Source organism: Equus caballus, chromosome 15, assembly GCF_041296265.1.
Source record: "Equus caballus isolate H_3958 breed thoroughbred chromosome 15, TB-T2T, whole genome shotgun sequence".
Lineage (NCBI taxonomy): Eukaryota > Metazoa > Chordata > Mammalia > Perissodactyla > Equidae > Equus > Equus caballus.
Genome location: NC_091698.1, coordinates 28,802,895 through 28,830,801, shown reverse-complemented (window position 1 = coordinate 28,830,801; position 27,907 = coordinate 28,802,895). Strand labels below are relative to the sequence as shown.

Genomic DNA, 27,907 nt, shown 5'->3' with positions numbered 1-27,907 from the left:
CTTGTATGAGTTTTGCAGCAGTAGTATCTGAATTACAAAACAAAAACAAAACCAGGCAAACTCCTGGAATGTGATACTTGTTTAAAAATACAGTTAAAAAAGAATAAAGAAATTGTGGTCCAGGAAACAAAAACCCAAAGGCAACAGGTAGTGGAAGGACACGGGGAGGGGAGTCCTCCCACCTCTGAGAGAAGGGCACGGATCTGCTCGAGGCGGCCCTTCCTGTCCCTTGGATTCAATGCAGATTGGCCCCAGCGCCGCCTCCACCGCCCTCCTCCGGGGCTGGCAGGGCTGAGAGCGGCTTCCTCCCCTCAGACAGACAGACTGAAGCTCCAGCACCGAGTGGTGCGGACCGCGGGTGCAGGGTTCCTGGCGCCGGCTTCGAAGGCTGAGGAGAAGGGATGGTGGCGAGAGCTGGTCTCGACAGGGCCCCGGCAGACCCCCAGCCTGCAGCTGTGGGCAAGACTAGGACCTCATCCCACAGCGAGCCCAGAGGCGGAGGTCGCGCATATCAAGGCACCCTGTGAAAGATGAAGGCGACCCAATTTAAGAACAGTTAAAGCAGTGGTGACCCGAGCGGTGCCGCGGTGGGGAGTTTTGGGAGCCTAATTATTGATGGTTCTCGTTCTTAAGGGATGGAGATCCCCTGTGAAGAGGGCAAAGAGTGCGAAGCTCTTCATCAAAGCGCCTTTTTCTGCTCCCCACGGGAGCTGGCTCCAGGAGTTGGGACACAGCAGTCAGGCGCCGACCCCAGCTCTGCAAGCCGGCTGCGCGCCCTCGGGTGGTTCTGGGCGGTGCCCCAGGCAGTCTGGCGGGTCCCTTGGGGTGCGCAGGGCTGGCACGGACTGCGCGGGGCAGGCGGCGGCCCGGGGCTCCTCCCTCCTGGGTCCCAGGCGCTTCTGCTCTTAATCCGCGCGGGGCGGGGGGACCGGGTCACTGGGCTCCGAGAGCAAGCGAGCGGTCAGCGTGGAACCAGAATCTCGAGCCTCCTGTCCTGAGGGCACGCCAGCATGCCGGCATGGCCCGGCCCAGCGGCGTCAGAGTCTTCATCAAATACCCAGCGTTTTTCTTCTGGGAGCTTGTGAGTGGCTGGCGCCCAAGCCTGGGAGGGAGTGGGATGGGCCTTGTGGCATGCCATCACGGGGGCTCCGCACAGACCTCTGACCAGATCCACAAGTTGCTGGTCCAGGGAGCGTCGGGATGGCAGGGCCAGGGTGAGGAATGTCTCTCCCTACCCCAGTGGTTTGGCCCCTTTTAGACCAACGACAAAGGGGGAAACAATCTCCAGGATTTAGGTGGAAAAACCACATTCGCAGGCAGCATGGGTCAGATGTTGGGAGCAGGCCAGGGTCCTTCCTTGTGTGCTGGTTCCATAGCTGTGCTCCTGACCCCATTAACCTGGGCGGAGAGGAAGCCCTTATGGGAGAGGGACGTCCTTGTAGAGGTGGCCAGCTTTGTCCAGGGTTAGGATTTCATTTACAAAAATCAGCAAAAGAAGCCTGAGCATCACCAACCGAGGTTTGGGGACTGGGCTGGTGAGGGAGGAGCTGAATCTGGAGTATTCTCTTCTGGCCTTTGAAGGTTTCTGGTGAGAGAATATATTTGCGACATCTTTGATCTGGAAATAATAAAACAGGCCACCGTTTGATTCACAGTCATTCTACCCTGTGTGTGGAGTAGGGGGAGGGGAGAGGCCAGCCCAATTGGTACCCTGCTTTGGCTGACCTTGAGCCATCCAGTGGCCTCCCTACCTGTGGCTGGTTCCTTCTTCGGCTGCAGCCACACAGGTCAGCTGTTAGCTGCTGGAAAGCACTTCCTACCCTGGGCTCCTGGTACAGTGCTCACTGTATCAGGAACTTCAGACCGCCCTCAGGCTAAACTCCCCAGGGGCCACAGGCCCTTACCTGGGAGGGGCTGCTGTGTATATTCTGTGGGCGCCCAGCGATGCAGCCATGGAGACTCCATTCCTGCACCCCCAATGCGGAAGAGTTGGTTGGAAGTTTGTCTTCAAACCTGGCTGTTTAAAAACAGGACCCCAGCTTCTTCTTGCCTGATTGGAGGTGGGAGGGTGTGACCAGGAAAGGGAGTAGGTTCTGTCATCCATGGAGGGTTTGGGGAAAGGGCTAAGGGGACCGAGGTCACCTGGTGGCCCCGTATCACTGCATTTGTGAGGGTTGAGTTGAGCTCACACCTGTGTGTATCCAGAGTGACATCAAGTCTTGGGGCCACCCAGGGTCAAGGAAGTGACATCTGGAAGAAACCCTGGACACCACTGTGCCCAGCCCCACCATTTATAGATAGGGACACCCAGGCCCAGAGTGGGGAGAGGCTTGTACCCACTGGAACATTCTTTCCCCAAGTGGCTCCTCTGGGTGCATCTATTCAGCGCTTGGCCTGTCCTTGCCTGAGGCTGGACGTCTGAAGATGAGCTCACAGTGCCCAGGGCCTGGGATGAGTGGTGGTGGTTCCGTCAGAGGCCACTGTGTTTACAAAGGCAAATTCATGACCAAAAGAGATGGTGGCTAACCGTGAGGCGTGATGGGCAGAGGGATTTTTAAGCAACAAAAGGTCCTCCTAGTGTCTCTTCTGTTGCCCTAATGAGGGGCTTCCTCTGGCTTTGCAGCTGTTTGGGGAGCACTGTGACAAGAATCATGAGAGGGTGTTAGCTGGGCTCCATGCAGAAGACTCTGGGGCACCTCCTTCTCTTGCCTTCACAAGAGCTGGCTCAGGTGGCAGCAGGAGATGGCGGGTGGGGGACCTGGCTTCACAGAAGGCACAGCCCAGTGCCCACTGCCTCCTCTTGGTGTCCCAGCCCAGAGGAAGGAGTGCGCCTGGGGGAGGGACAGCCCAGCCAGACAGGGTGCTCTGTGGGGGAGGGAACAGGAGGATCACCAAAATCCCACCAAGGGAAAGGAGAGAGCAGAGGGTGGGAAATCTCAGAGCCCTGGGTTAGTGGAAACTTTCTCCTCCAGGGTGGTTTTGTGACTTGCAACAGTAGCGACTTCTAGAAGAAATAATTCTCCCTTGTCCAGACCTTGTCCTGCCCTCTCAGCTGTCTTAGAAGTTGTTTTTTCACCTCTACCTCAGCCCCTGCTCCCCAGATGCTGACCCCACTCCCCCCCCCCCGCCACACACACTTCCTGAGAGATGCTGGGCACCTCAGCTGTCACCTCCAATCTCTTTCTTCCTCTCTAGATTGGGGATGGCTCGGCTCCCAGGGAGCAGGGAGAACAGGAAGAAGGCAGACACCAGTCCTTTAAGTTTCCTCTGCACACATGGTGGATATGAAGCTGGATGTGCTTGGGTGTGTGAAAGAGCAGAGAACTAAAGAGCCTGAGGAGGCGCTGGCCACCCTGGGAGAGATTTCTAATTATGGACTGTTACAAGGCAACAACCAAAAGATAAATAAGCCAGTTAGAAAGTGGGGGAAGGACTTGAATAGACATTTTGCTGGAGAAGATAGACAGATGTCCAATAAGCACAAGAAAAGATACTCGACATCACTAGTCATTAGGAAAATGAAATCAAAGCCACAGTGAGGTAGCAGTTCACATGAAATCAGGATGACTATTATCAAAAACTGGAAAATAGCAAGTGCAGGCAAGGATGTGGAGCAATTGGAGCCCTCATACATTGCTGGTAGGCATGTAAAAAGGTTTGGTGGTTTCTCAAAACAGTTACCATATGACCCAGCAATTCCACGCCTAGTTTAAAACCAGAAGAATTGAAAGCAGGGACCTGAATAGGCACATGGACATGCATGTTCATAGCAACTCTATTCACAGTAACCAGCAGGTCCAAACAGCCGAAATGTCCGGTCAATGGATGAATGGACAAACTGTGACATATTCACACAGTGGAATATTATGCAGCCCTAGAAAGGGAGGAAGCACTGAGACATTCCACACAGTTGGAAACACTGTGCTGAGTATAAGAAGCCAGACACGAGGGTCACATATTGTGTGATTCCATTCATATAAAATACACAGAATAGGCAAATCCATAGAGACAGAACACAAACTGGTGGTTTGCCAGGGGCTGGGGGGAGGGGAATGGGGAGCAGCTGCGTAATGGGTGCGGGGTTTCCTTTTGGGGATGGAAATGTTTGGGGTTAGATAGAGGTGGCAGCTGCACAATACCGTGAGTGTATTCAATTCCATTGAACTGGGCAATTTAAAATGGTTAGCTTTATGTTATGTGAACTATTGTTTTAAATGGTTAGCTTTATGTTATGTGAACATTGTTTTAAAAGAACAATGATTAAAAAATATTTAAAATATTACAGAAAAAAATATTATATATAATACTTTAATAAGCATCCATGTAATTATCACTCAGCTTTGTCAAATCTTAATATTTTGCTGTATTTCCTTTTAGTATGAAGGAAATAAGCTTTTCAGGTGGCTTCTAAGTCCCTGGATGTGCCTCTGTCTTACTCCCCTCCCTCCATCCTCAGGAGCCTCGGGCTGGATGTGGTGGTCCTGACGCCCAGGCAGGGTCAGCCCTTCCCTGCGCCCTGACTGCCTGTGAGCTCCACGGGGCACTGTTTGCTGTGTTTTCACACTTCATGGAAATAGTGTCGTCCTGTCATGTCTTTTTGCAGCGTGCTTTCCATGCAACGGTGTTGAGGTTTATACACGTTGACGCTGTTTATCCATTCTTCTGTTGATGGGCATTTTGGTTATCTCTAATCTGTGGCTTTTTGCTGCTGCAGACGGCATTGACAAAGCACATTCTTGTATTTGCCTCTGTGGTTACATGTTGGGAATTTCTTGGGGGACACAGAGGATTGGACTCGCTGGGTCATAGGGAACGCACATCTTCATCTTCCCAGAGTTACCACATTGCTGTCCAAAAGGGTTATTCCAATTTACACAGCCCGGGAGCGGAGTCACTGGGAAGTGTATGAAGCTTAATTAGGCTCAGGACCCCCACTTGCTCAGGCCCCTTTCAAGATTCGGAGTCACTTTTTATTCTTTTATAAAGAAGGTCCCCAAATTGTATAAGCTTCAGGCTAACCCTGGACCTTCCTGACTCCCACCAGCAGCAGATGAAAGTCCCCGTTGTCCCTCATCCTGGCCACATTTGGCATCGTCAGACTTTATGATTTTCTGCTAATCCAATGGGTGTAAAATGCTTGATTAGTTTTTAAATCTGTCATCCAGCGAGTTGATTACTCACAGTTCCCATTTCCATGCCTGAGCTCCCAATAGCCTGGGAGGGGCAGATGTGAAACCCTTGGCCTCCAGGACCAACAGGGTGGGGCTCCCCCCACCCCCAAGGCAGGGATACTGCCCACCAGAGAAGGGAAGGACGATGGCTCAGGGTGGGGCCTGGCAACCTTACCCTGCCCAGCACCCCATCCCAGAGCTCCTGCCCTCTGAAAGCTCATGGTCCTCATGGGAGGTGGAAGGCAGCCCAGCCAGGGCTGTGACACTGCCTCTCTGAGCCCCTGGAGCCCACAGGCCATACGGCTGTTGCAGGCAGTGGGGTCCCAGTGCACCCCACACAGGCCCCGGTGGAACGCCCAGGGTCTCCCCTCCCCAACAGCTGCACCCAGGTCTCTGCTTCTGGCCTGTTCCCCTGTCCCCACCCAAGGGGGACATTCCTTTTGGAACCACAGTCTGTTTCTTCCTCCTCCTCCTCACTTCTAAGCCAGGGGCATCCTGACACTCAGGCCCCCATTCACAGCACAGGATGTTTACCTAGGATGCTGTTTGTCTCAGCTCCGGCCAGTCCCAAGAGGAAACTTCTCTCACAAAGTACCAGGAGGTATCCCCCTGTCCCACACTTTCAGAATCTGGGAAGGAAATGCCTGGAAAGGGGTTGTGAAGTCATTAACCTGGCTCCCTCCCCCCAGCCTGTGTGCAGTGCAGCCCCTGAAAGAATGGCTGGAATGGAGAGAACTTTTCTTTGGACAGAGCCTGCTGGATGCCACCCCCTCTCCAGGGCGGACCCCCTCCTTGCATGCACCCCTCAGGAGCTTGGGGACTCAGAGGGGTAGGGTCACCTGGTGGGAGGCAGCGCTTGTAGGGTGCACTTTTTGGGGTGGGGTGGGGTGGGGTGGGGGAACCACCTAGAGTTGGTTTGCAGTTTCCATTGTTATAGTGAACTGGACAGAGTAGTTACTAACATGAGCCTGTTTCTGTGACCCAAAGGGACTGGGGACTTCCTGTTAATTGAGAGTGACCTGGGACCTGCCCTAGGTTTTCACCTGTCTGGGATTCTCAGACCCCAGAACCAGGATGGGGCAGTGGGGTGGTGGGCAGGGTGACAGAGCAGCTTTCTGGTGAGTGACCCACATTCTGGCTCCACAGAGAAGGCCCCATGAGGACTCCTGGGCTGAGAGATGCAGAAGCAGAAACCTGACTTTCCAGAGCTGGAAGGAAACTGAGGCTCCAGGAGGGGTGGCAGCTGCCCAGGTGCCCCGGTCTCCAGGGTGGGACTTCTTGCAGTGACAGCAGGTCACGTCCAGGTTCCTGCATTCACCCAGACACCCGGGATGAACTGTCCACAGCAGGAGGGATCGTGAACAGGGGACCCCACCCACCTGTGAACCCTGGGCAAGGCCTGTCCCCTGCTCTCCCCCCAGGGAGTGAAGGGACAGCTAAGAGCCACTGGGGACCTCACACCCCCAGGCCTGCTTGTCACATACACACTCTGGAGGTTCTGAGTCAGTACATCCAAGGCAGACCCACGAATCTTCATTTGATAGTCACTGCGAAGCCCCCATGGATCCAACGAGGTTTGGAGTGGGCATCGGTAGGCCAGCGCACCCCCCCGACGTTGCTATGGGGGAGAGGATAGTGGGGACAGTTCTCAGTGAGAAGCTGGGGCAGGGGGCCAGGGGCCCCTGAGAGCCTCCCAGGTTCAGGGCAGGCACCCTCTCTGTGCTGCCCCAGCCAGGGACCCTCATACAGTCCCCAGGGAGTAGGGGCGGCCCTGCTGGCTGGTGCAGGACGGTGGGAGAGGCTGGCCTTCCCTGGCTGTGCCCACTGACCCCTGGCCCTGTGTCATCTTCCTGTGCTGTGGGCCCCTCTCTGTGGCTGTTTAGCAGGGGTGAGGGCACTGCCCGGGTTTTCTCCTTCCTCCTCTCTAAAGGGGGGAATTACAGGCAGAAGTCTCTCAGGGGTTTGTTCTGGGAATTAAGTGACTTTTACAGTTTTCCAGAACCAGGGGCCTGGTTTGATTAGCAGTCAGTGACTCTGAGCTGTTGTCTGGAAGCTGCTAAGTGTGATGGTGGACTCAGTTCTATGATGGTCATGCATATGACATCACAACCAAGCTCCTTGGAGAAAGATTGCTTTTAACCTTTCCATAAGTCATTCTTGGGCTCAATGTAGATGGGGTAATGTCAGGGGTGTATGAGGCCTCCTCTCTGTCCCAGTGCATTCAGGAGAGAGTAGGAGGGTCCCAGATGCCATGTCATGGAAGAGCTCAGGCTCAGGTTTGGCCAGAATCAAAGGCTGACTATTGTGCCGAGGCAAATAATCCACAACCAATCTATAAATCAAAATTGGGGTGAGTTTATTATGAGCCAGATCTGAGAACTAGCCTGGGGCCATCCTTGCTCAAGGAAGGAAGGGCACTAAAGTATTGGGGTGTGCAGAGTGGTTATATACCATCTTGGAACAAAGAGCATACATCGCATATGACAGGCATGTCCCTTTTACAACAGTCAAAAGATTGCCCACCTGGCACAGCACAGCAATTCGCACAGCAGGTGGCAGGTCTGTTGTCTTGAGCTGGGTGGTCACAGGGTGATCACAGCAATTAATCCCTAGTCTAAGGAGAGATGCTTATGCTTAAGGAAATGCCAGTGTAGGGGAAGTTACATATTTATCTTAAGCATTTGTTCTTGTCTTTGAGACATAGTAAATGCTTAAAGCAGATATACAATACATGCTCAATGGCCACATAAGGCTCTTTTGGAAAAACAAGTTTAGGCTGAATTAGTTTTACACCAAATTCCTGCCTCATATACTCCAATATGTCCTATTGTTTGCCACTTACTTATCATTTTCCCCTTTTGATCTATAATCTTTTGATAGAAAGCACTGGTGGTCAAAATATTGTCCCTTGGCACCAGGGTGGTTGCTGCCTGCCCTGGGTCCATCATGTCCCTCAGTGCTAGGCTTCTATCTCATTTATTTGCCCTGTTGTCCACATTGGGGGGAAATAGATATAGTGATCAAGCATAGAGGTGTACATATTAACAGAGGAAGCATTTCATATGTTATATAATTTTCAATTAATTTTAAATTGTTGCACAAACATTGTACACATGTTCCAAATCAGTCACTTTCTTAAGTATGATAGTATTTTAAAATCTTAAATGGAACAATTATAAAACAGGTATACAGTTTAAGCATAAGAAAGGTTTAAATGAGGTGACATAAGTTTGGGAATACAGGCCTGGTCTGGAGTCTTGGGACAGCTGTCTACAACAGATGCATCTTTTTCTCATCCTGGTGTGGTCCTTTCCAACAGGGCTGCAAAGAGTCTTTTATTTGATGCCTCTTCTCATAAATAAGTTGCCCAGGTTTTAGTCCATGATCTTTAAGGTCTGGGAGCTCTCTGTGAAAAGAATCAGCTACCAACCTTTCATTTCTTTTAAGCATTGTAATGAGACCCTGAGAACAATATAATATATCACCATTAAGCAAAGTTGGTTCATATATTTACTCATCTAATTGCGTAGGCTGTCCTATTAGTATTTCAATAGAAGATAGCTAACGTTTACCAAAATCACGATCTAAGATTAGATCTAAGATTAAGGAGCACAAGTGGAAGAGCTTTTGGCCGTGAGAGAGTAAATGCTTCTGAAAGCTTTGCCAGTTGAGTGTCAATTGTGCCATTAGTTCTTTCCATCAATCCTGAGGATTGGGGATGGTAAATGCAGTGGAAATGCTGCATTATTGGGCAAATGTTACAAATAGATTTAATTATTTGTCTGGTGAAATGAGTTCCCTGGTCACTGTGTAACTTGGCAGGAATTACTCAAACAGGAGTCATCCTTTTCAATAATAATTTACCTAAAGCCATTGCCCTTCTGAAGAAAAAGCCTCAACTCAAAGTGAGAACATAATGATCATTACAAGATATATTTATATCCTTGAGATGGTGGCATTTGGACAAAGTCCAACTGCCATACTTCAAAGGGTCCCTTAGGAAGGGGAAAGTCACCTTGTGATTCATGAAACAGTTTCCCTCGATAATATTTCAGGCATATAGCACAGCCAGGATAGCCTTTATGAACTACTGTGGGAGAAAGTTTCCAAAAGTATCATCTTCCCCCCTTTTGTTGCCACCTTTACTTCTGTTCTTCCATGGCAATTTCTTGAGCCTAAAGAAGGACATCTTTCACTGGTTTAGCAGAGCTGATGGAAAGTAGTGGGGGGCTAGCCTGGTAGCACAGTGGTTAAGTGCGCACATTCTGCTTCAGTGGCCTGGGGTTCGCCAGTTCGGATCCTGGGTGGGGACATGGCACTGCTTGTCAAGCCATGCTGTGGCAGGCATTCCACATATAAAGTAGAGGAAGATGGGCATGGATGTTAGCTCAGGGCCAGTCTTCCTCAGCAAAAAGAGGAGAATTGGCAGCAGATGTTAGCTCATGGCTAATCTTCCTCAAAAAAACAAAAAAAAAAGAAAGAAAGAAAGTAGTAGGTATTCTTGAGCTGGACAGGATCTCCAGCTTGGTAAAGTCCTTGCTTATTGTTTAAGTGAGACCCATCTATAAACCAATTAAATAATAGGATGCAGTCATGGTCTTTTCCTTTTGTGATGTTGAAAGCAAGGTAGCAGGGTTAAAATAGTGAATAATATCTACCTACACAATATAGACTAAGGTTTATCATCATGTACTTGACAATGCTTCCCATGCAATTTAGCATACCAAACAAGCCTAATTAACATCCCTCCCTTTATAGGAAGAGAGAACAAATTTATTTGAGAAGTCCCAGGGGCTCTCTGAAACCTCTCAAAGAAGAAAGCCAAAAGAAAGACTCCATTTAGGATATGAATTATGGGGAGTTTGTCAAAATATCAAAAGATTTTAGAATACTTGTTTAAAGATCAAGGGGTTGCTGATCTTGTCACTGTGAAACAAGGGCTGCTGTGAAATAATGCTTAGTTATCCATTTAACCAAAGTCATGACAGAAACAGTCAAGGGCAAACAGAGAGTTAAAACAATCAAAAACCTTAACAGAGAGACCTCAGTCTTTTTGAACATAAGGAATTATTTCAGCAAAACCTAGATCTTCTTTCTTTTAAGTAAACTTACTCAAAAATAAAGAAAAACCTTTTATAACCTCTTTGTCAAGAGCAGATTGAGAGTTTAAGAAAAATTTCCCATTTAAGACAGAAAGCCATATTCTAATGCTCGTACCAGCTTACTTTTTATACTAAAACTCATTTACTTCATTATATTCATTTCAGTCTTAGCCACCTTGACCATGTACAAAACTCCTCAGGGTTTTACTTCCATCAACCTTCTACAATTTTCTTTTTACATTCAGAACTTGTCACATGCCTTTTTCCCCCTCCTATTACTTTGGGACAAATTTACTTTTCTTAACAAAACAAACAAACATATTTCCATTACTTATAACTTCTTTACTGAAAACATACCTCTTTCCTTAAATACAAAGATGTTTTCCTTTTTAATTTTTAGTAGCTTTAATCACATATATTAATTAGAATTTTTAATCCTTATAGACTTTAATTTTTTTACTGAAAACTAAGAAGTAAGTAATTTTAAACTGTCTTTTACATTAGCATTCTGTGGCTTGGCAAATTTATAAATATCTTTTACAATTTCTAAAAACATGTTACTTCGTAGTACAATCTTTTAATAAAGTACAAGACATGTTTGCTCATAGACCTAAACACCTTTTAGTTTGTCTGTAATAAGGAGACAAGAGTAGATAAACTTATATTAAATAATTAATGTTTAATATTTTATCTTATTTAGAGATGACCTAGATATTCAATGAATTTGTATCAATTAAAATAACCTAGAAAAACTTCCAAGTTTCAAGTTACCAAAGAGATGTTGGAAGCTATTTTAAGTCCATAGAGCATAATGCATAATTATTGTTAAAAGTTCACTCAACACTCATCTTTTCCACATCTATTTAGTTATTTGTTCTCAATAATTGTTTAGATTGCGTACAAGACTTCATGAGACATTAGACAAAATTAGCCATCATTTTAAGTTATTATTTTTGTTAACCAGTTTCGTAATAGAGATAACATCAGCTTATTTGACCAGTAAATGTAGAATAAAGGCTTCATGTCTGCATCATAGCCAATGCTGATAACTCTAAAGACATTCCTATTTTAATCAAACCAACAAAGTTAAACAAGCTTTTATTTATTATTATTTTATTTATTATTTCATATCATGTTAACTTGAAAGACATTTGGATTAGTTGCATCTAGAAAAAAATTTTGTAAGTGTTTACTTTAAATCAATTGAATAGAGCTCTTCAGAAATTATACCATCTGGAGGCAGATATCACACATTTCTAACATACATATAAAGACACACACATAAACAACAGACAGACACAATGAAGATTCTGCAGCCTCTGTTTTAAAATTTTTCCTTAGGTTTTTGGGTAAGGGTGTTTTCATGGCAGGTGACATCTGCAAAAACTTCTTTTCCCATATTCTTTCTTTCTCTCAGTCTTTGGAATCTGGGATGGGAATAGGCCCCCTTTTGTTAAGCAATTGCAAGTCTCACCATGAAGCCAATCAGAGCTTGGAGGAGAGGCTGTACATTTGGGAAATGGTTGGGCTTTTTTAGAAGCTTGATTTACCAATTTTCTTTTAGTTTTGCTTTGCTATAAAGTCTGAACAATTCCTAGGGACAGTGTGGTGGGTCAGAAGTCTGCTGCTTGTGAGTGTTACTCCCTAGAGAAAGGTCATAAACACTCTCTTACATGTCTTGGTTTCTCCCTCTGGCAGCCTAAAACCACCGTGGGGGCTTGGAATGTGAGTGACCAACCCTTATAAGTGCTTCCCCAGACAAACCTTTAATTAACATGAATGATAGTGGAGTTCCCTATGGGACTGATACATGTCTTGAGGGATTTGATCTTCCACAGTCATGCTAAGGTTCTCAGTCACCTGAGAACACCCTTCGGCTGGGAGGAGCAGTGTCCCTTTCCTTTGGAGCTGAACATATTCAGTCTCTCATTTCTCTATCAAGCAATTTGTTCAGAATTTATAAATAAATTCTTTCCAGTTTAAAGCCAAATTAAAAGGTCAGCCTGCCCCACTCACTCCAAAGTTTTCCTAGGCTCCCCTGTGTAGGAAATTCCCCCTAGGTTTTTCATTCCCAGGTTCCTCTTACCTAGGGTATGTACCAGTACCCGCTTAAGACACTTAGTCTTAAGGTTTCAAACAGCTCTGGACCATCAACTTAAAATAAGGAGGTCTGGGTTTCAGGAGAACTCACCAGCGTCACCTGAAGAATGCAGTGATCCAGGGGGCTCAATGGGCCCCTGTTGGTACTGAATGCCCGTTCAGCGTAGATTCCAGATGGTCTCTACTGGGTTTCTCTGAAATCATGCTGACTACACCAAGAAATGTAGACACATATAATTCTTAACCAATCTATAAATCAAAATTGGTGTGAGTTTATTATGAGCCAAATCTGAGGAAGGAAGGAAGGGCACCAAAGAAGTGGGGTGCACAGAGTGGTTATATCCCATCTCAGAACAAAGAGCATACATCACATATGACAGGAATGTCCCTTTTACAACAGTCATGAGCTTGCCCAGCTGGCAGAGTGATTCACGGAGCAGGTGGCAGATCTCCTGTATCTCGAGCTGGGTGGTCACAGGTGAGCACAGCAATCAGTTCCTAGCCTAGGGAGAGATGTTTATCCTTAAGGAAACGCCAACGAGGGGGAAGTTGCATCTTTATCTTAAACATTTGTTCTTATCTTTGGGACATAGCAAATGCTTAAAGCAAATATACAATGCATGCTCAACGGCCACGTCAGGCCCTTTTGGATAAACAAGATCGGGCCAAGTTAGTTTTACACCAAATGGTTTCCTCTTGTACTCCAGTATATGCTATTGCTTGCCATTTGTTTCTCAATGGGCACCCACAGGCCCAGAGAGAGTGGGAGAGGGCACTGTGCAACTGGCCGAGGCCACTTCTGCAGCCTTAGGAATGGCTTGGCTTTGCTCTGGGCTCAGGCACATCCTCTGAGGGAAGGGCTGGGGTGGGGGACTGCTCCCCTCTGGGCCATGCCTTGAGGTGGGAGGGGGCCAGCCAATCTAGACAGTCTGCAGGCTGAATCCTAATGGATTCAGAGCTGAGCCTGGCTCCCATCTGTGACACAAGCCCGTCTCGGCTCCCTCCTGGCCTCTCAAGTCTCAGTCCCTGGAAATAGTGTTGGGGAACAAAGGCCACAAAGGGCAGGCCCTATGAGATGGCCCAGCAGGTGTCCTCCTCAGGTGCTGATGGACGAGGACAGTGGGTGAAGATCCCCTGGTCCCTGGAGCACTGATGCCATGGAGAAGTGTGGCCGACTCCTCACAGGTTTCGGACTGTCCCGGGAGCAGGAGCAGCTCCCTGGGTTCTCTTCGTCCTGGGCCCTGACTTGCCCTCTTCATTCTGGTGGAAGATCTGGTTCCTGGTTGGCTCCTGCTGGGCCCCAGCAGCATAATGACTTCCTAGGGGGATGGGCTGGCCTTGACTCTCTGCTCCAGGCTCTCTAGCACTCCCAGCTCATTAATAGCTATTGTTCTGTCCATACTGGAGGAGAACCACCCCGTGGTGAGTCACTTTGTGGCACCAAGGCCCTTGGGCCTGAGAAAATATGCAGGAACCAGAAGAAAAGCCTTGTCACCTGTGATCACACCCTGATCTGCACAGGCAGTGGAAGAGGAAGACCCAGGGCCACCCAGCCCCTCTCAGCGGACCTGAAATTGCACCTCAGAGTCCCCTTCCTGTTATAAGGCAGTTGGGCTGGAGGGGAGGGGCCAGGATGGGGAGAGGGAGGACCCTGAAGCTCCTGGATCCACCTTTGAAGGAGGCCCTTAGAGGGCCCAGGGCACAGGCTTTGGGGGAGACACTCCAGGAAAAGAGCAAAGGAGGAAGGACAGGAGACGAAGGCCACATCCCGACCCTGGTAGTGGGGTGGGGGTGGGGTGACAAAGGTCCTGTGGATGGACCTGGGGATGACGACCCCAGGCCTGTGTCTGCCGAAGAGGGAGCAAAGTCCTTCAGGGTTCAGATCTTTTGCTTGTTTTTGGTCTTAAACACACACTTTGGTGTTCTTTCCTCTGAAGGGACAGAGCCTGTTAGCCAGTGGAGGGTGGGGGAGGGGAGGCTGCCTCCCATTGCTGCCTCCTTTGGGTTCTCTGCTTCTCTAGACTCAGGGAGGAGGGAGCAGGACAAAGTCTACCGGGCAGTCTCCTCTCCCTCCGTGTTACTGTTCTCATGGCCATTTACAAAACGGCCCTACACATGGAAGGTTTCATGGTGAACTGCCAGTGTGTAGCCTTGGGTGACTGCCACATGCAGGGCCATCCTGACCAGGCTCCACAACCAGCCTGTCAGAGCTGGCCCTCAGCAGCTGTGGGAGTGTGAGCGGCCACTGCGCCTCAGTTTCTGCATCAATGAAATGGGCTGTAATAGCACCGGCCTCCAGGATTGCTGTGAGGATTAAGCGAGTGTAACGTACACAAAGCTCTTCAAACCACGTGGTGCCTGCAGCTTCTGCTCAATAGCCATTAGGTGCAATTATCATTAATTTACTAATAAGTCAAACACCTGCTCCAATCAACTGGCCGATCTGCGCTCAAAGGGGGCACCTGCAGGATGGGCCGTGAGGCTGATCCCCACCACCTTTGACCTTCCGTGCCCTTCCCGGGCAGGGTGCACGAGGCAGGGGGAGAGTGAGATTAGGGGGTGGGCGGGGCTGTGGAGGCACACGTGACTTGTCCCTGGGGTCCCCAAGTACTGCAGAGACAGCCCCCTCTGTAGGGCTTTCCAGTGGCTCCTGTGCTTGGAGCTGCCCCTGGTCAGCCTGATGGGGGGGGGGCCAAAGGGAAGAGGGGGCCATGGCAGTCCTGTCCTGCCTTCTGCCTTGGGGGTGGGGACTTCCTGAGCCCCTCTCTGCACCGCCCTGCTAGGCCGGTGCCAGGCGCGGTGGGGGGAAAGCTCTGAATTCTGAGAGCCAAGCAAATTGCTGCATCTGCCCGAAGGCAAAGGGACCAGGTTCCCGTGGGCCTGGAGCAAACCTTTAAAACTGATTTATCAGGGTCAAAGCATCACCGTCTGGGAGGGCGTTGGTTCAGGGAGGGGACATTCTCTGGCACAAAATTGTGCCCCACCTCCCCAGCCTCCATCCTGCCCTGTGGCTGCTTGGTGATAAGCCAGGGACGGTTGGACTGAGGGCCCTGGCAGGAAGGAACCACCCAGCTTTTACATCTTACGACTCTTTCCAGAACCAGCCCCACAGTCCTCACTGGTCTCCATTTGTGATGCTCCTTTGGTGCAGGTGGCATGGTGGGGCTAAGTCCTCTGTCCCTCAGGCCCAGCTCACTGAATGCCTCCACTCAGAAGCCCACCTACAGGCACCGATTTCCTGTCCTGCAGGCCCTTGCTTATGGTCGGTCTCCCACCAGGATCCCGAGTCTGCCCATGTCCTGGCCCAGACCGTGGCCTCTGAGACATTTGTTCTCAGCATGCACTGGTGGGAAAGGGGCTAGCGTTTTGTCTCTCACCTGGACAATGTTTATGAATCACAAGAGAATCCTTGACCCCACGGGCAGACAGAGGGTGAAACTGACAGTCACCACCACTCCCCAGGGAGACCCCCGGGACCCTCAGAGAAGCGCCGGGCCGTTGATGGGGGTTTCTTCTCACTGTTGGCAGGTGCACACCTGTTTTGTTAGCTGACCACATCGCTCACTTATTTGGTGACTCCCATCAATACCTTTTGTTTTCCTTGCACAGAAGCCTCTCCTGTCTGGTCTACATGTCCACGGATTTTGTCTCTTAGGGGTGGCTTATGGAATTTTTCACAGATCCTTCTTGTTTCTGTTTATCTTGCTGGGTAAAGCCAGACGTTTCTGTGGGAAGTGCTCTGTGGTTCATGTCTTGACTTGTTATTGGAAGAGAGTCTGCTTGTGGAGACCCTGACACAGTAAAATGGAGCCCCCGAGAAAATTCCAGAGAATATGAGCAATTCCTCTGCACTGACCTCAGGTGTCCACGTCCTGCAGCAAGAACACTGGATGGTTGTGCACACAGAGCTCCTCCAGCCCTGCACGAGCAGGGGGATGCCACACGGATCTCAAGAACGTGCAGGAGGATCCCTTTCCCTTTGTGACCGAGGCTCACTGTTTGCAGGAGGACTTGCTCATATTTTTACTTCCTTTGTGTCCTTCTGTGGAGGCACACACATTTTCCTCCACTTTTGGTTTCTGGGAGATCACAGGTTTGTCTCTTTGCTGATTTTGAAGTTATCTTTAAATCCTGGGTCGCACCCGGATGAGGAAGGGGTCCCCGTGCACGGTGAGATCCTAGCCCTCCTGAGATGTCACGTGGTTACAGGGGAGACTCTGCCTCATCACATGACAGCTGTGACAGCGAGCACTTTGAGTGCCCCCCACATGCCAGGCACTCAGGCAGAACCCCATGAGGCTGTCCTGCTGTTATCACTGTTTTTCAGAGAGGGAACAGAGAGGTTAAGTAACTAGCCCAGGGACAACAGGCCACCCAGCTAGTAAGTGACAGAGCTGATTCAAACATGGTAACTCTGGCTCTAAAGTCTACACCCTTCATCCCCCTTGCCTGCCTCCTGTGGATTAATTCAGAGAGAAAAAGAGAGAACCGTCTCTGAGATTACACGAGAGCTCCCCCCATGACTATCTCCTGAGGAAATTTTTTTCACAAAAATCATTTGATCCGGTAGACCACGGATGTAAACTCTTAAGTCTGGAAATTTTTGGTCTAGTTTTGTACATTATCCTTGGGTCTTGGGGTTTTTTTGCCTTTTCCATTTTTTTCTTCTTCTTCTCCCCAAAGGCTCCCAGTACATAGTTGTATATACCAGTTGTGAGTGCCTCTGGTTGTGCCATGTGGGACACCACCTCAGCATGGCCTGATGAGCAGTGCCATGTCCGCGCCCAGGATATGAACAGGCGAAACCCTGGGCCTCTGAAGCAGAGCACATGATCTTAACCACTTGGCCACAGGGCCGACCCCTATCCTTGGTTCTTGGAGAATCTCAGCTCTGCTCAGCATCCAAAGCCACACTGAATTAAGATAGGAGGTTTCCAGTCCTGAAACACCAGGGTGAGTGGGGCCTCAGATCACCAGCCAGCAGTGCTGAGCCAGGCAGGGTGTGCAGACAGCAGGCACTTCTTCTACTGTCTGACGGGGTCACCAGAGCATTGTCCACAGGCTCGTGTGGTGTAGACACATCCCCAGGCCTTTGGCAAAGAGCCCGAGTGTCTGTTTCCTGTCCTGTAACTCTGCTTCTCTGCAGTCTAGTCAGACCCTGGGCCCCAGACCTGGGCATCGGTGTTTTTCCAGGTGTCAGTGATTCTAGTGTAGACTGAGGGTGAGAACCACAGAGCGTTAGCCCAGGCCCCACCCCCATTTTCCAACTTGGGGACCTGGGCCCAGAGAGAGAGCTCTACCCAGGTGACTGTCGGCCCCCCGACTTAGAGACCTTCGTCTGAGAGCACACCAGCCAGCTGCACCCTCTCTGGTGTGGAGGACGGTGACCCAGGGGCCGGCGGGGCTGGCGGAAGTCCAGCCTGCACTGTAGACAGAGTGGAAGGGAAACTGAGGCCCTGCCTCCACTTGTGTGCTTCGTGTTTCAAGGTTATTGCCTCTGAGCATTTGCCGCCTGGAAGCTGAGAGCTGCTTAGAGTTTTCTTTATGAAGGGAAATGCTTGAACCCTCAGCTACCCCTTTGCTCTTGAGAAGTATTTGTTCAGCGGGGTCCTGAGGCCGGGATGGGGTGGGCTACTCCCTGCCCAGGAGGCCTGGTCTCCCTGGGTGTGGGTGCAGCGTCCACTCTCCCTGGTGCTCTCTGCACACTGAGTAGGGGGAGGGCGGCAGGTGCTGGCTGTGTCCGTGATTCCCGCCGAATCCCAGCTTTGCACTGAGCGGGGCCTGGAGGCCTCCACACTGGCCCAGCGATCAGTTCTGTCGCAGGCTCACCCTCCCTCGAGCCCCATCTCCAGCCACTCCTTGTCCCCCACCTCGTGCATGGCTCCCCGGCCTTCTGAAACCCTCACTGGTGCTCCAGCATCCTCTGGACTCGGCGTGTACTCTTCTCTCCCCCTGGTGAGCTACTTGGTGACCCTGTGGCCAGGTCAGCCAGTGCCGTCCACCTCTCCCTTCAAGACTTGATAGGGTCCTGCCCCGGTCCAGGATGCTTGGCCCACTCGGGTGGGGCGTCATCCTGCATTGTAACGGGCTGCCTCTGCGTCTGTCTCCACCTGGCTGTGGCCTCCTGGGTGAGCAGTGTCCTACCCTAGTTGTTGGGTGGTGCTGGGCACGATGCCAGCAGCTTCACACTCACCTCCATGGTTTCAGCCAGTTTGCACCAGCCCGGAGTGTGGGGAGACAGCTGCAAAATGCCATTTACAGACAAGGAAGCCATGGCCCAAGAGGCCGGGTTATATGCTCCATCTCCTCCAGCACATGCAGTGAGAGCCGGTCTCCAGGGCTCACATGCACCCCTGCGCGTGCAGATGCTGCATGGTGGAGGTGCTGGGGGAGCTGGCATGTGCCCGGGAGGAGCGGGGCCTTCACACCTGCACAGCTGTTCCAGCTGTGACCCTTTCCAGCACACATCTGCACTGGAGCTCTCACAGCAGCTGTGTCTGTGTCCAGGACGCTGCCCATGGATGTCCAGCTGGAATAGACCCTCTGTTCTCACTCTCCTCTCTTCTCCTTGATCCACCCATCCTCTCTCAGGGGTGTTCCGCACCCACCTCAGCCCCCTCCCAGGTGGTCTCCTGTGCAGGTTGCCCTGCATTTCTCCCCGGGCGCATGCTGGGCAGGGCTGTGAGGGGTACAGGGCAGGCCCACAGCCCATCTCCTGGGAGCAAAGCCCCCTGTGGTTTCATCATTTCCTCTGTGCTGAGGACATTCCCATCACATGATGTGTCACTTAAAATATGTTTCTGGGACAGACGGGGCCTGGTGGCATGTGTACTATGAGAACATCCCTGGGAACCAGAGGCTCCTCAGCTCTTCCCAGTTGGGGGCTCCAGAGAGCTGAGCCACATTCACTCAGTGTCCACACATGGTGGGTCAGAATGGCCGGTGGGCTGTGCTGTGATGGTGGAGACATTTCGTAAACGTCTTTCAAGGAGAATTTCTAACCTTGAAAGATGTTATGCCAAAGGAAAGAAGCTTAATTACATAAGTCCCCGTTTTATATATGATTCAGCTCATGTGAAAGTTCACAGGGGAATCCATAGAGACAGGAAGTGGATCAGTGGTTGCTTAAGGATGGGAGGGGTGGAGGGGGCCATAGCAATAGGGTGCAGGGTTTCTTTTGAGGGGATGAGAGCTGTTTTCCTGATGTGGCATTCAGTGTCTCTCAATGCCATGTCCACTGGCCACATACAAGCACCTCGGGCCCCTCTGGGTCCCACGTGGGATTCCAGAATGGAGGGCTCTCCCCTCCATGTGCAGGGCCAGCTGTTCCTCTGGGATTTGGTCCATCAGTCACTTGTTTGGGCACACCAGTCTCCCAGGAGACCCCGAAGGCTGGAACCAACTTGGACACTGACACACGGCTGGACGGGTCTTCCCTGTGTCCCACACCCAAGAGTCAGCCATGAGCAAGGGGTACCTCACCCCCTCCCTCACCTGGTCAGGGACAGTGCCACTTTGTGACTAACCAGATCCACCTGTCTTGTGCAGAAAGCTGCAAATGGGACAGTGCAGGACTTCCTGAGAGCACATGAATGGGGACCTGACTTAGATTGGTCCTCTTTGGGTGGTCACCCGCTGACCAGGCAAAGGACACCTAGGACAAGTGTGTCCCAGGCCCTTGCCTATGCCCACAGGATGGGCACGTCTGATCCTCCCTCTTCTCCATGCCACACTGTTGTGCCTCCTAAATCCAAGTCCGTCTCAGCCATCAGCACACTCATGTCCCTGTGTCAGTGCCCGTGATGGAAAAGGCCAAGTGACCTGTTTGGTCTTAAAGGCAACTGTGGATGAGATTGACACACACGTCTTATCTATGGCAGTCTGAGGATTTGCATTTAACTGATTTTGCTCCAATTACTGTTAGTTGTAAAGCGTGTCACACTCACTCTGTCACGTGCCTTCCTCCAGGCCATCTCAGGTTCATCAGTAGAGGAAGTCTTCTGGGCAGAGATGCCCAGATCTGATTCATGAGGCCCAACTTGGTTTTGATCACTCCAAATGCTTCATTGCACTGATTTTTCCACCAAATGTGATCCTCTCCTGAAGCTTCTCAGCTAAGAGGATCAGAGAACCCCTGTGAGGACAGTGGTGTCTCTTACCCAGCAGGTGGGCAGCAGGGACAGGGAGACGAGGTCAAGGTACCACTTGAGTTCACACCACAGGGGACGTAGAACTGGCAAGCAGCCCGTCCTCAGCCCTCAGATGCTCAGGAGGATGGTGCAAGGGTCACAGCACCTTGGAACCTCTGACCGCAAAGCCATCTCCCCAGTGTCCCAGCCCACGCCCAGCACAGTCCTTATCTGGGTGGTGATGGTGGATGAGGCTGAGCTGATGTCAATGGGATGAAGATGGACAAGTAGAAGGGAAGAGAAGCACAGAGAGTCCCAGCTTGGGGTGTGCCTGTCCACAGCGGGAGCGGGACTGTGGCACTGAGGGGTGTTGTGACCGTCATGTCTGTCCTTATGCTCCTCTTTGATTGGGGCTCACTGATCCTGTGAAGATAACTGGGGTGTATTCTGAATAATGACCAGGGAGTGCTTCTGTCATGCCCATCCTCAGCCCCCCAAGGAGCCCGACTGCCCTGGGCCCTCTCTCCAGCCCCAATGCCAGCACTCAGAGCACTTCCTGGACTTGGGGACTTAAGGGGTCAATTATTTTAAAAACTGGTAATGACACAATGTGGCTAATTTATTTTGGCAATAAAGACCAAAAGAATCTTCTGGACACTACCATTTCATAAAAGAAAGGATATTTTTAAATCAAAAACACTAGGAAAGATATAATCTCAGAATTAGCCCTTCTAATAATAGTACTGGCTGGTAGAAGTCCTTTCTTGGGATGATGAATTATTTAACTTCCATGTTCCTCAGTTTCCCCATCTGACAAATGGTCAGTACCTTGCTCATTGGGGTTGTAAGAGCACTAACTGAGTTAATATTTGTAAAGTGCTTAGGACAGTGGCTGGCATATAAATGTGATACAAGTACTCATTAAATAACAAAAAATAAATTGTATTTAAAAAGTGAATAAAGGCAAGGAAGCACAGGATTGGGCAAGACTGAGATTGGAGAGTCAGCCTAGAGCCTTGGGGCTGAAAGAGTCATTCTCGGTGAGGAAATGCCCCCCGCTGTTCTCTGCCTCCTTCCTGTTTTTCTGCCCCTCGTGCCCCAGCGTGACCTCTGGGTCTGGCCCTTCCTGGGCATGGGCTCTCCTGGCCCGATACTCACCCTGCCCCCCTTCCCTCTGCAGGTCTTAGGGGGCCTAGTGTGGATCCTGATTGCCTCGTCCCTGGTGCCCTTCCCCCTGACCCAGGGCTGGGTGATGTTCGTGTCTGTGTTCTGCTTCGTGGGCACCACTGCTCTGCTCTTCTGGTACATGTGTGGCAGTGACTATGAGGAGACTTCCTGGGTTATCCTGGTGAGTCCCAGACCTGGATGTTTGAGGAGGGTTGGTAGGACCATCTCCCCTGGGAGGCTGGCTTTTCCAGTGCTGGGTGAGGCTGCCCTGTAGACATCTCCCACCCATGTTCCAAGGCTGAGCTGGCCCGGCCTTCAACTCCGAGCTGTGCACAGCAGGCCAGGGCTCCCTGCAGCCAGGAGGTCAGGAGAAGGGGATGGCAGAGGTTGACTGTCACCATCTGCTCTGCTTCCTCCTGTGTGACTGCCTTTTTCTTGGGTAACCAGCAGCCCAACCCCCCTCCCATCCCACCTGCACCTGCCAGGGGCCTGTTGGCACCTCCCATCATCCAGGAGCACTGATTTCTATCTCCTGGGAGCAGGGTCCTGGGGGCTGGCCTTGGCTGCCCAGTGTGAGGCCATGCGTACTGCCCCGCTCCATGTCACAGCTTCTAAAGCTGGGTCACCAGAGAGGAGCTGATGGGGGAGAGAGATGACCTGTGGTCTCTGTTCTGCATAAATTCTGGCTTAAGGCCTCTCAAGAGGGTAAAATTTACTCATGGACCCCTGCCCCTTATGTCCCCTGGAGTGGGTGGGGTCATTTGGCCTGGGCTGTCACTCAAAAGGTCTCCTTCTGTCACTTGAGAAATCACCTCCCAATTACAGCCGCTCAAACCCCGGTCTAGGACTTTTTCCTTGTAAACATACGTGGAGTCCCCTGCCTTTCCCACTAAAAAACCCAAATGACAACAAAACAACAATGGAAATGGTCTGGGCCTCTCTCTCCTGCACTGGTCACCGAGGCCACATCCAGACTAGGACTGTGACCATGTATGACACTTCTCAGGTCCAGAACCAATTCCTACCTATTAACTCCACAGCTGCCCCCCTCACTAGGTCCCCCCTCAAGGGAGGGCAGCGTCCCTTCTCCATTGAAGTCCTTCCTCTGCCCCCAAACCAGCGAGATGAAACTCAGCTGAGCAAACAACCTCCAAGTGAAGGGTGTGGGGGTGTGGTGATGGTGGATGGGCTGGGGAGAGTCAAAGGAAGCAGTGGAAGACGACCAAGGATCCTGAGCCATGCCCTGTGGGGACAGGTGGGATGGACCAGCCCTGCTGAGAGCAGAGCTGGCCCCAGTGTCCATGTCTGGGCTCCTCATCTCTCCAACGGCCCTTTCTGACCCTGCAGGACATAGTCTACCACTGTTTCGCCTCCATGTTTTACCTCAGCGCCTCCATCCTGGAAGCTTTGGCCACCAACAACATGCAAGAGGGCTCCTACTTCACATACCAACATTATCTTGAAAACATCTTTGCTACGGTGGGTCCCCCAGTCAGCCTACCCATGTGCACAGCTCCCACTGCCCACTGACGAAGGGTCTGAGTGGAAGGCTGCCCTGCGCTGCCCAGGCCTAGGCTGGCCCAGGGTCTGGTCCTGGGTGGGCTTTGTGGAGGGCGGGTGTGTGAGGACATGACCGCTGATGCCCGGCACCATCCGAGCTCTCCATGAACCATCATATTGAGCCCTCACAGCAGCCCTGGGGTGTGGGCGCTGTGTCATCCCCATTTCACAGATGGAGAACCAGGGCCCCACGAGCAGGATAACGTGCTCCAAGGTCCCCGGGAATGGGTGGGGCTGGTGTCAGGCCAGGTGCCTGTCGGCACCCTCAGCACCAGCTTGGAGCAGTGAGTCTGGCCCCTGGGTGTCCTGGCCCCCTGAGCGGTCTTCCATGGAAGCACAGTCAGGGGCGGGAGACTGAGGCCTGGGGTGAAAATCGAGTGACCGGGGTCTCCCCAGGCCCTGGCTCTGGGCTGGGCTGTGGGGAGGCCCTTCTGGGCCCAGCGAGTCCAGACCCCCAGCTGTGGGTGTTTGCTGTGCCATCAGGCCTCAGCTCCTCGTGACGGTGTCTCCTGCCCCACAGCTCTGAGCACCTGTGGGAGGAGGAGGGGCCAGAGGTCTCGTCTCCACCAGCTCCCCGTGCACGTCCCCTGTGCTCCCTGAGCCTCGGCCTGCTCCTCTGTGAAATGGGACGGGGATTCCTGTCCCTTCCCCTCAAGGACTGTGGATATTGAACAGCTTCCTGCCGAGGCCTCACAGGAGCCCTGGGGGGAGCAGGGCTTGAGCCTCATTTACCCCGTCAGCAGAACAAACGCGGGTGCCGAATGTGTGTGACTGGGGGGCACGGTGTGTGCAGGTCTCTGAGCTCTAAAAGGAACGTTCTCCACTGCGGGCCAGACCCACTGATGGGGGAGGTCATGTGAGGTCATGACCTGGATTTCCTTTTTATGGAATGGGTTGGAATGACAGGAGTAAGAGAATGTATTGTTTTGTAAAACTTTTCTCCAGAGCTGTGCATGGTGGGCTTGCACATGTGTGCTAACCCACCATATCAGATGTATTTCTAGCCAAGGGTATTCTTTAAAAAATAAGAAAAAGTTTCAGAAATAGCACTCCTCAGATTTCTAGAGGTCAACTTATGAATTATGGAAATCCTGAGGTGAAACGTAATGAAAGATCACAAGATAGCAGCTCCAGCAGCCAAAGCTGTGCCATCTCCCCATTTTGGAGAGGACAGAGCAGAGGCTGAGAGAAATCCCACAGGGATGGGAGTTGTTTGATTCCTTGAGGAAGGTTCCTCAAAGCCTGTCTGCTGGTCCCTGTGGGCCCATCCCCTGCCCCAGGGAAGCCACATGCTCCTCTTAAGCTCCCAGCATGCTCCCCAGATCCATCAACATGGCCACCTCATGCTCCCTGCACCCCTCAAATGTCACACAGTGTGGGATCGCCTCCCATATTGGCTCATCTCCCAACATGGCTGGTTTCTAAACAGTAGCACAGCCAGGCAGCCCCTAGGATGCTCTTCCTTCTCTTGGGAGGCTGGTCATACACCTCCTCCATCCTTCAAATGACTCTGTTTCATCTCCCCTCATCTAGAGAGCCTTATACCTTGCCCCTTTCCAACCCCAGAAGCCTTCTCTCTGAACAGACATCAGCAAGGCCTTTGCCAACAACTTCCATAAAGTTATTGCAGACAACAGTAATGATACGTAGATGGAACATGGCTAGTGGGTCAGCACTTGGCGGAACAACCCAGATGGGGTGGATTAATGCCCTTCCCACTGGACAGACCTCTAGCTGAGAACCACTGGGCTCTACCTTGTTCCGACTTCTCTTTACGTTTTATGAAAATGCAACATAGATCCAGAGAAGTGAGCAGGATGCAAGTGCACAACTTGATGAATTTCCATCAAGTGAACCCCTCTGTGTAACAAGTATCCAGATTAAGAAATAGAGCATCATAAACAGCTCCCAGAGACCCCCTTCCTGTCCTGCCGCCGTCACTGTGCACCCTCACCAAGGATGACCATGGGCCTGATTCCTAGCTGCCCAGCTCGATTTTGCCTGCTTTTGAACTTCATGTGAGTGGAACTGCACAGTGTGTCTCTTTTCTCTCTGGCTTCTTTCTCTCCGCCTTAGGTTTGTGAGGCTCGTCTCACTGTTGGGTGGAGATGCAGACTGTTTCTTCTCGTTGTTGCAGAGTATTCCATTCATGACTATCCCAGCATCTCTTTATCCAGTCCACAATTGATTGTGTCCCCCTTTCTGTTAGCTGGGTTGGAGAAACGTGAGCACGCCCAGGCAGAGTCAGGAGTGCCAGAACCAGGAATCACGATGTTTTCAGCAGGCAGGGATGCTGGGCTGAAACCATCAAGGGGGATACGAGCCTGGTTCAATGTGAAGTCCCGCCTTTCTGTTCAGAATATCAGCTGTGTCCGTGCACAGGGGAAGGAGTCCTGGTCACTCAGGGTTCAACCCCAGGGACTTGACTGTCCACAGGTGACCCTGTGCTACCTTTCCATGGACTTTGTTCCCAGCATCTAAACAGCCGCCTGCATCTTCCCAGTGGCTTTCTCAGGAGCCCCTCCTTTGCAGCATCTCACAATCCCACCTCCCTGTCCCTATCCCTCAGTCCTGTGAGCCTGGCTCCTCGCCCGTGTCTGTGAGATTATGATCCTAGAATAACAGTCTGATGGGTCTGAGGACATCCAGGCAGCATTGAGACCTTACCCAGAGCCAGCAAACCCTGTGCTCATGTTCTCCAGCCGAGGCCGCTGGGCTCACAGCTGGTGGACCTGGCTCTTCCTGGTGTGGAGGTAGCAAGTTTCCCATGGAGAGCAGTTGATACTCGCCTGTATCATTTGAGGGGCCTCTGAGGACCCCTGTTTGCAGTTGGTGGCACCAGCATGATGATGTGATATGGAGACAGTGAATCTTGCATACCACATCCAGGGGGTCATCAGGTCACCTGGAGCTCTGTGCCGAAAGCATTCAGGACCACGTCTGGGCTCAGTGAGAAAGAATGTCTGCCTGAGTGATGGGAAACAGTGACAGTCCACACACTTTGGGTCTGTTGTCCCCAAGCTCAACGTGAGTGTCCACCCAAGTGTGGACAGCCCGTGCCTAGTCATCTCCCCATGCATGCCATTAATGGTCATTTATCTTCATTTCAGGTTTTTTCGTACCTAGCCACTCTGGTATACGTGCAACATGTGTGTGCTTCTTGCGGCATATTAGACTATAGTTTAGGTGAAGATTCAGATAGTGATAACTGATCGGCCCACCTTGCAGCAAAGCTTTTCAGCATGCAGAAATGCTCTTGAAGGTGGAAAAAAGAAACCAAAAGAAGAGCAATGCTGTGTGTCTTGTGGGTGTTGTGCTGACTCTCCCCTGTCCCTCCTGTCAGGGTTGGGACCTGCTGCGTTTAACCTCCAACTACTGAGCCGTCTTTCTTTCAGGGTCGTCTCCTGTTTGTGGAAGGGGGTGGTGGGGTGGAGTGTAGGGACTGTGATCTGAGAGACCATGGAACAAAGATCCCTGCTGACCCCTGGACCGGATCTTGAGAACTCTCTGCTGGAATCTTCCACAGGCTCTTTTGAGCCCCCATCTGGTGGCGTGTTTCTAAGTCTTCATGGAGATTCTCCCTGTCATAAGGATAAAACTCACCCAACAAATATTGCAGATGTCCACGGTGAAGATGATAAACCTTTGAAATACTTTACAAAGTGCCTTTATGTTCAACACTTTTGTTGGGTGTTTTGTGCATTTTGTTTCGATTCCCCAGTATCAGGACCATCTTTCCAGCTTTCTTTCTGAGGAATCCTGGGCTTAGACTGACTGTATAGATGTGGCATCAATGGCAGTTCAGATGACAGCTGTGTGTGCTCGGCCACTGCACTCAGGGAGGCCCGCACTTGGTCTCCCACCCTCCCCAGCTACCAGGGGCCTCAGATGCCTTCACCCTCTGGACACTCACCAAGTACCAGCCTGGGGTCCCTTCCTTTTCCTACAAGACAGAGGTCTGTGCTCAATTAGACAGTCCTCAAGCCACAAGAAAACAAGGTATAGAAGTTTCCTCTCACTCTGTGAAGCTGGTCAGAGATGTTGTGGACAGTGGGCTGTGTGTTCTGTTCCAGTTAGTGATGTGGATAATAAACTGCTTTTAGAATTTCCTTGGGCCACTCCATAGGGGAGAAAGGGGACCAGACTGCAGAGTGACAGGAAGTGAAGTGACAAGTGCTGAGGGCCACATTCTGGGGATGAGATTCCCAGGTTGAAAGGAGAGGAGATAATGGGAAGGGGGCGCTCAGTGAGGAATCCTGAGAGTCAGCTCCTGGCATGAAGTGCTCCTTCATCCCTTCACTCAAAGAATCCATGGTGTTCCAGAGCTGGGGCACTAGACCAGGAGCCTCAGAAACTGGTCAGCCCCCAGCCGTGGAGGCAGACGGGCAGGGCTGGCTGACCTCTGGCTTGCGGCCACAAGGGCAAAGCTTACAGCCTCAGGCAGAGGTTTAACTAGTTGACATTTTCCTTCCCTCCCACCTTGGGGACCCCATGACTAAGTTAGGTCTCAGTGGCATCTCCAGGAAGTCCGTTGTTATCCCAGGATAATTATTCCAGAAAAGGGCCACTTTCAGTGAGTCCACGTAAAACAAAACTTAAGTAACAATCTTCAGAGTAAATCAGGAGCGGAAGGTTGACTGGGACGTCATCTTGAAAAATTAAAGTTCAAATTAAGAAA

At 51.1% G+C, this 27,907-nt stretch overlaps 1 protein-coding gene across 2 annotated transcripts; it reads left to right on the top strand.

Moving 5' to 3' along the window:
* The first annotated feature begins 853 nt into the window (after positions 1 to 853).
* LOC100629143 (myelin and lymphocyte protein) lies at positions 854 to 27,907 on the top strand. Of its 2 annotated transcripts, none has more exons than XM_014731020.3 (4): positions 854 to 1,081; positions 21,683 to 21,850; positions 23,017 to 23,148; positions 26,340 to 27,907. In XM_014731020.3, the coding sequence occupies exons 1-4, from the start codon at positions 1,019 to 1,021 to the stop codon at positions 26,439 to 26,441; spliced, it is 465 nt and encodes a 154-aa protein (XP_014586506.1). In that variant the 5' UTR covers positions 854 to 1,018; the 3' UTR covers positions 26,442 to 27,907. The 2 variants fall into 2 exon arrangements, with proteins under 2 accessions (XP_014586506.1, XP_070092255.1); XM_070236154.1 differs by having other exon boundaries at positions 873 to 1,081; positions 26,625 to 27,907.